This window comes from Halyomorpha halys, unplaced genomic scaffold (genome assembly GCF_000696795.3).
Source record: "Halyomorpha halys isolate HHAL.00 unplaced genomic scaffold, Hhal_1.1 Scaffold812.1, whole genome shotgun sequence".
Classification (NCBI taxonomy): domain Eukaryota; kingdom Metazoa; phylum Arthropoda; class Insecta; order Hemiptera; family Pentatomidae; genus Halyomorpha; species Halyomorpha halys.
The window spans coordinates 120,455-128,682 of record NW_027110061.1 but is presented as its reverse complement, the minus strand read 5'-3'; the positions used below and the strand labels follow the sequence as shown (position 1 = coordinate 128,682).

Here is an 8,228-nt window from a genome sequence, read left to right as displayed (position 1 = left end):
CCAGTAGTTCCCTGAGGTTTCCTATTCCATGTTGTTAATCAATCAATTGAAATTAGAATTTTTTTTCAAATGGCCTCAGATCTGGTCTTTAAAATGGTGATTTTCTTGTTCTGATTCAAAATAAGTTCGGTTGGTCACTCTGGCTCATCTACTAGACCAATAAAGAGTCGCACTAATGTCCCCTAAACTAATATTTATTACCATGACCTACCTTCATGACTAATTTCGAGTAATAACATTGTAATTTCGTTGTCACCTCTATATAGACATGGAGAAAGATATAGCTCTTATCGTCAAATAAATTGCTTCAACTGGCATTTAGGTTTGATATGTTTTTTCTTTTCATCGCTTTTTGTGGAGCAACATTTTTTAATGACAATTTGACTCAATAACTTACTTAAACATATGGTTATTTCTTTCTATATATTGATCTCTTAATTAAGTTAGAAATATACTTATTACTAACAGATAAAATAAAATTGTAAAAATAAATTCGTGTCCGATACAAACACTATAAAGCTATATTTCTTTATGACGTTATGGACATAATACAGTTAAATACTTATTAACAGCGATGGAGGACTTTTTTGAAAATGTTAATCTCATCAATTTCTTATAAGATGAACCGGTTGAAAATAATAATGCATAAAATAATAATCATTCACATTTATTAGGTGTCATATTATCACAGTTATAAATTCATACATATAATAAACAACATAAATATTGTAAAAACCTCCTCCTACAGTATTTATTATAAAATATCTGTTGCTCATAAGAACTTAGAAAAATGCTCTCTTATTTGTAAATAGGAGCATTATATATTTTTAAATATTTATATACAGTTTTACCTTTGAATATTAATTCAATAGTACTTTGGTATTTTAAAAATATAACTACATTTTTGGCTCATAGAATATCTATTCATTAAACAAAAACGTTATACCTTTAACGTCTTTTCTAATCATGATAAATGATTAATTCATTTGAATTGAATAGAATAAAATATAATAATTATAAATGTAATGATAATTTTTTTATTTTTTAAAACTAAAATATGATTCCGTCGGTGAAAGCTATTTCCTCTATCCACGATATGTAATTGGATACCCTCGAGTATACACCAGGTGAGTCCGGGTTTCCGCATTCCTTTCCAAAAGATGTTATTCCGAGTTGAGTCCTCATGCATGTGCCTATTTCGCGTATTACCAATGGGCCACCAGAATCTCCCTGGAAAAGATGTAATCTATATTAGAGTGATATCTAAAGTTCATCAATTAACTAATTAAATCTCGAAAAACTAAATTTTCTGAATACTCATTAGTTACTTCTTAGCAAAAACCATTTACATAAATAACACTAAATCTATTAACATTTATTAACAGTTATCAATAAAAATTATGGAGGAAAATCATACTGTCCTTAATATAACCATAATTTTTTATTATATTACTGTATAATAATAAATTATTTTTTTAACATTTTTACATTTTAATTAAATTGTTTAACAATTAGTAGCATTTGGGTCCTATATCAATGGTAATTTTCATACAAAATCCTCCCCACCTCAGTCACACTATTAAAATATGGTTTCAGAAGAGTTTAGTTTTACTACATTTTTCAACACAATACCGTGGTTAAAAAGATGCTAAAACAGTGAATTCATGGTATAGCACAATAATGGTAAACTGAACTTAACATAATCATTAACGATGAATAACAGTTCGATTGTTAATATCAAGATCTCTTTTAATAAGGATAACATTAATTGATCATAATAAAATTCAATTTTTTTTTTTTTTTTTTTTACGAAAAGTATTAACTAAATACCGCCAACACAATGATTATTTTAAACATAATTCAATTTGAGTTCATTTCACTACCGTTGCATATACGACGATTTTTATTATTACAAGTCCATATAAACAAATTCACAGCCCAAAATTTTATTTGCTGGAATTTAAATGGTTGGACTAGCAATATTTCAAAATGCAGTCAAAATGTCAAATATCAAACAAACCAAACAACACGAAGGTATCTTACCCGCAAAATGTGTTAAACAATTTGATGTGTCTCCTCGATATAAATTCTGTCACCGTCCGTTGTTCGAATGCCGTATGTATGTGGTCCGTGGCTTTAATAACTGACATAATTGTGCATTAATCCTTATAAAACATTTGGTTCTAGTAGGACTTGAAAATTTTTCATTATTTAAGAATCATCCATTAGCATCAAATTATTATTTAAATAAACTAGAGCAAATACTGACTTGACATGCATCCTTGCTTCCATCTGGCACTCCTGCGCAAATCATCTGGTCAGCATTGTGTCCTTGGGGCGTCCTGGCAGTAGCCGAACTGAACACGAGCCGCTTACACTCCGTGTCATTGTAGATTCTAATATCCGCTTCTAGAAGCTTTTCACTAGTAGCTTCAACTGGAGAAATGAAAAAAGAACAACATAAAACATATCCACTATTTGTTTATAGTTTTATAGAGTTAGCAATAGTTAACAGATTTGCGTATAGTATTGATAATGATCATCGGACTATCGAAAAGACGTGTGATTCTATTCCTGGTATTTTCCCGAAATGCTTATCAGTAACACGATTTTGGATAACTCATTCCTAGTTACTTATCTTATGAAAACTTTATTTTTGGTTCTAATGTGAAATGTGAACTTTCACAGGTTCCTATTCCAGCTGCTCCGAACAATTATTCGGATTATCACAAGTAGGAATTATTTTAATGATTTTTGTGAATTATCTCCAAAAGAAGATAATATCTTTTTAATAAAAACATTCCTCCAGACGTTCTCGAAATCATCGCATGACAAAAAAAATTATTTATCGAATAATTTACATCTAATTAATACCATTCTCATTTATAAAACCACATTAAGACCATAATTGATGCATAATTGTGAAGTCTGGGGTACAGCATCCTGTAAAAACTGAAACAAGGTCTAAGAATAGCAGTTGATGGTTTATAAAAAATATTTTATTCCATCATGAACTGGAATTGGAATAAACAGATGAATTCATCAAAAACGTTTTACAGTTGAAAGTGCAGTGGCTTACAACGTAGGAAATCCAACTTTATATCGAAGACAGAGGCCCAGTTAAATGCAAGACAATTAACTAAGAACTCTGTATGCTATCATATTTAATGTCAATTCGATATTATTGAAGTTATGAAGTCAGACCTATTGAACTATTGCAATTTCTCCTCTAAAACCTCTACATGGTCAGACTGAATGAAAGTAAAACCGTAAATGGATATAAAATTCAACAATTTAAAATTCCTTCTCTTTACTTTTCAGTAACTCAATTTAAATTTTAAATGATAGGACTTCACAATTTTCTTTCTAATTCATTTGTCTTGACCTTACCATGTAATGTCCATTATCGGTTCTACTTTCATTTTTACTCACCGTATTACGTCAAGGCCTAAGCGAAACAAATATTTTGAGATATTTAAGAGTTTATAATAATGATACAATAAAAATAAGATTAAGGTCTCAGGATACTTACTAAATCCAGTTCTTCCCCAACCTACGACCGTGGCCACCTCTGAGGTTATCGCCCGGTTGGTGTAGAGACAGATTGGCAAGACATATCTATTAAAGACAACATCGCTGTCCAATTTGAAGAGTGCGATGTCGTAATAGTCCTTCGTGTCTATGTAGTTGGGGTGTGGAATCCTTTCTATGATGGCCTTGTCGACTGGTTTCGCGTCCTCTGAAGTAGAACTGATGTCCAATTCTCCTAATCTGGCCCATCTGGCAGGCCCTCTGGAAAGAAATAATATGTTGAAATTATGTACCAGATAATTCATATGAATATGACAGTCTAAGCTATGTCTTATTATGTCTGACATTTCTGTCACCGTAATGCTACAACTTTAATTGTTCGGATGATTCCAACACCGTGATTGAGAACTGAAGTTCTCATGGCCAGGAGTCCAGTAAAATAGTCCTAAAAAAGAGGCGTTTGCTTTGCATCAAATGATGTAGTTATAATTTGTTGATTTGTTGTATGTTATAGCTAGTTAACGATAAATCCAAGTTATCGACTTCAACAAAACCTTCAGATCACTTAGAAATAAAAAAAAAAATAGTGAAATTTTTAAAATTAAGTAGTTTTTTTTTGCAGAAGTTATTATCTTGAAAAGAATAGGTAATTTTAAAGAGGCCATTGCTGGCGAGGTATCAAGTTTAAGAAGAAATTAGGAAAACGAAATATACTCATGTCTATCTGAAAGAAATGTTTCAGAAAGGCTGGATTATGACCAACATGAATGTTTAGTAACCCTCGAAAAACATTTTATCCAAATGAGACTTCAAAATTGTCCATTTTTTGAGAATCAACCTAATTACAAATAAATGCAGTAGAACAATTCAGCCCAACTTGAATTAATTGATGATTATTTCTACATCTTGAACATCCTAAAAGTTTATTTAAACTTATACAATGAACAATTATAATAATAATTACTTACATAACCGATGAATTGGAACAATGCGCTGCACTCAAGACATATCTTGCCGTGATAAGAGAACCAGCACACCGCCACTCTTTTTCAGTTTCACCGTAACCGATCAAAACCTGTTTGGTTAAAGAATTTTTTTAAAAATATTTATCAATGAGAGGGTAAAAAATTATAATTTATAATTTTAAAATAAAACAATTAACTGAAGGGTACAAAGGAAAAAAAATAATTGAGGCAATTTATTATTTTTATTTCAGTGTCATCTTTTGGTGTTAATTAAAAGCTTTCTTTACAACAATTCATTAGATTGATTAAAATAACAGGGTTTTTAACGCCATTGTATTAACTTGTAAATATTTGTTAATAGACGTAGTTTTCATTTAATTAAATGTTTATTTTTATTTTGTATTTTTTTGTAAAGTGTGATTTTATATTAAAAGAAGGAGCTGTATTTATTACTTTTATCGTAAATATTTAACTGCAGATAAAACAGTCAGTAGAGATTATTTTACATAGCAACAAGATAACTTTCTACGGATTAATATTAATCGGCCAGTGGCCTTTGTGTAGTTGGTCAGATATCGTCACCAGACCCTGTCTGGGTAATGGTTATTAGTGTGCCGTTTAGAGGTGGGCCCACCAACGTTTAAACAGTTGAACATTTTGTCTGACATTTCGGAGCAGATATTTTTCTCTTCAAGACCCATCTCGTCTCTGACGACAGTATTTAGCAGTACTTTATTTTATATGTATTATTTTTTTTATTTTTTCATTTCATTTTACATACCATATACATTTTATAAAATTATCTTGAAGGACAGTTTTATTTTAATTTTTGTTCTTTATTTTATTTTGATTTTACTTTATGTTTTTAATTGTTAGCAATAAATATATCGTTTAGTAAAATAAATATTTATAATCCGAGCCAGCTTATTTAGGTCCGAGGTAGCTTTAACAATGGTCGTTGGAATAGCAGAAATAAAATTGATGTATAATATTATGGAAGAGATAGAGTTAGATAACTCTATTTTATTTAATAAAACTTGAAGTATAAAATGTGGTTTTGATAGCTCTTCCTCTGTAACCTTCAGTTGCTTTCAGTAAAGAGTATATGGATCATTTAGGAAACTAGATCAAAGACCTAGTTCAGTTGAAGCATTGTGGCTACTTAGGTTTATTAATTTATAGTGGAAATAATTATGATAACCATTTAAGTTCCTTTTCAATATAATTTTCCGTGCAATTACAATTTAAAACATTGATAAATTGTCAGTGTAGACTGTATAGATATTATTTAAAATATTGATTATTTAATCCATGTCCCTCTTACAACAGCTAAAATAAGGATTAATTAATAAAATAATATTATTTAGGTTCGGTTTTTAAGTGAAATTTGATGGAAAAGGTGTTGTTTTGTAAAATTTATTTTAAATATTTTCCAGGAGCATTTAAGATTATACTCGGTTATGCAAAGAATTGTTTTTTTGCAGATAATGCATTTTTTTAAAACTATGATGTCTCTATTTTGTTTCACTTAATTATTTATAGTAAGTAAATAATATTGGTACTAGGGTCTCACATGAAAAACAATTTTTTCTTCAATGATTGTCTACTTATTAGTACCATTCTCATTTATAAAACAATATTAAGGCCATAACTGATACACGGTTGGGGAGTCTGGGCAACAGCATCCTGTACAAATGAAAAAAAAAATTTTATCATTTCAAAACAAGATTCTAATAATAGAAGAAGATTATTACTGTTCGGTTTATAAAAAATAGTCCATTGCAACTTGAACTATAATTGGCATTAATAGATGAATTCATCAAAAACGTTTTATACATTTAAACGATTTCCACTCTCGGTTACCAGGAGTTAAAAGGTAACTGGATTACAACGAAGGAAATCCAACTCGAAAACTGAAGTCCGAAAAACGCTTGACATTACATTATGAACTCTGTGTTTAGGTTATTTATTTTTCAAATAATGCTTTTAGTGTATTAGTCAGTTATTTATTTTATTAATTATATTTTTTTCTGTTTGCTAATATTTTTCGTTGTTTCATCTATGATTATACGTGGCTGTATAAAACTTATCTTTTTTCTAGAGAATTTTATAATTTTTAAAACTATGACCTCATATTTTATGTTATTTTATCATTATAAATAATTTTGTATATATATTTTTTCTTTCCGTCTAAGGCAGTTTTCCTGCTACAAATCATCTTACATTTTTGTTATTATTAACAAAATTTTATCCAGGAGCCATTTTCTACTACAACATATTAGCACGAGTTAGAATTAAGGTCAATTCTCATTCAGTGATCCTACACACCAATCTTAATCCGAGAAAGATACAATCTGTCCGCTGGTTTACAACCTTTTGCTCGTAAGACCCTCTTGACTGTATCTGTTAGGATTAGAATGAGCCGATTTCCCTAATTACAACTCCCTAAACGTGATTTAATTCCTTTATATTCGTGTGTTTTGTTCATTGGGCGGATTCCTCAATATCTTTTGCTTGAATGAAAGTTAAGCTTAAAAGTAATTATATATCCATGGATATATGGTGGATACTGAAAACCACCAACAATAATAAAATATTTAAAAGTGAGTTTCAAATTACTAATAGTTCGTATATATAAGAAGATAGAGAAATGCTTTATTCACCTATGATTCCTAAATACATCAGGTTGCTATTTCACACAGCATACTTATCAATCCGTAATCGGACATATATAAAGTTACTTGTTGGGGTAGAAAAGCTAATAACAAAGGGAAAGGATGCCGGAAGAATACTCTCTCAATACGTAAAAAGTCTCACTTTTATTGTATTCAGCACCTCTATATATATAAGTTCGAATCAACCAGCTAACGGCCTTTGTCAACTGACATCTCTCTCTAGCCATAACAACCGCCCTCCAGCAGTTTACGAACAGTCCTCGTAAACTTATATAGCACAATAAAATAACATATATAAAAAAATAATTTAAAAACTATTTACAATAACCTCTGACAAACATTCCTCGTAAACCTATCTTATACAATAGAATGACAAACAACAATAAAGAAAAACTATTTAAAACAAGATTAAAATTAAAACTTATACCTTCTCTTTACAAACAAAAAGAAATAAAATAAAATATTCATGATTAAAAGAGAAACTGAAAAATTTATTTGCAGAAAAATTGATTCTTCTAGCTCGCACTAAGTGCTTATAACACATTTTACGAATCAATAGTAATAATAATAAAAAAAAAAATTTGTACAATGTTATTCTTCATTGGTAATAAGGGCACGCCAGTCTCTATAAATCGGGATGTTTAGCTGTTCGATATGTACTGTCCTCATCTTTTAAGGTCCACGAAAGCTTTCAATTGTAACAGCATTATATTCCCTTATCACAACCACTCTGAAGGGACCCTCATATCTCTGCAGTTCCTTTCCGCTATTGGTACACAATCTCCTGTAGACGATGGTCTTGATTTTGATGTTTCCCGTTACGTCAGGCATGCCCACATTTTGTTCCACCACTCCTTTTCTTTTCTTTTTTCCTCCTCGATGCGATCTTTGACCTTTTTTTTTTTTTTGCTAATAATTTATTTATTGTTATTTACAACTGTATACACATATATACAACAAGTAAATATGCTGTAGGTGACATAGTGACATGATACAAACATGTGGAGAATCTACCCACTGATAGAACTCCAATAACATTTCTAGAGGAGAAGATCTC

General features: G+C 30.0%; 1 protein-coding gene across 2 annotated transcripts in view; it reads right to left on the bottom strand.

Annotated features, from left to right (window-relative positions):
* Window positions 1-650: 650 nt before the first annotated feature.
* LOC106686363 (venom protease) overlaps window positions 651-8,228 on the bottom strand; it is a 32,905-nt gene continuing 25,327 nt past the window's right edge. For both annotated transcript variants that reach the window (XM_014429618.3, XM_014429616.3), the window contains exons 4-7: window positions 4,500-4,606; window positions 3,533-3,792; window positions 2,270-2,436; window positions 651-1,230 (exon numbers count right to left, since the gene is read on the bottom strand). In XM_014429618.3, the coding sequence (XP_014285104.1) occupies window positions 1,051-1,230; window positions 2,270-2,436; window positions 3,533-3,792; window positions 4,500-4,606 (714 nt within the window). In that variant the 3' untranslated portion in view covers window positions 651-1,050. The remainder of the gene's footprint in view (window positions 1,231-2,269; window positions 2,437-3,532; window positions 3,793-4,499; window positions 4,607-8,228) is intronic.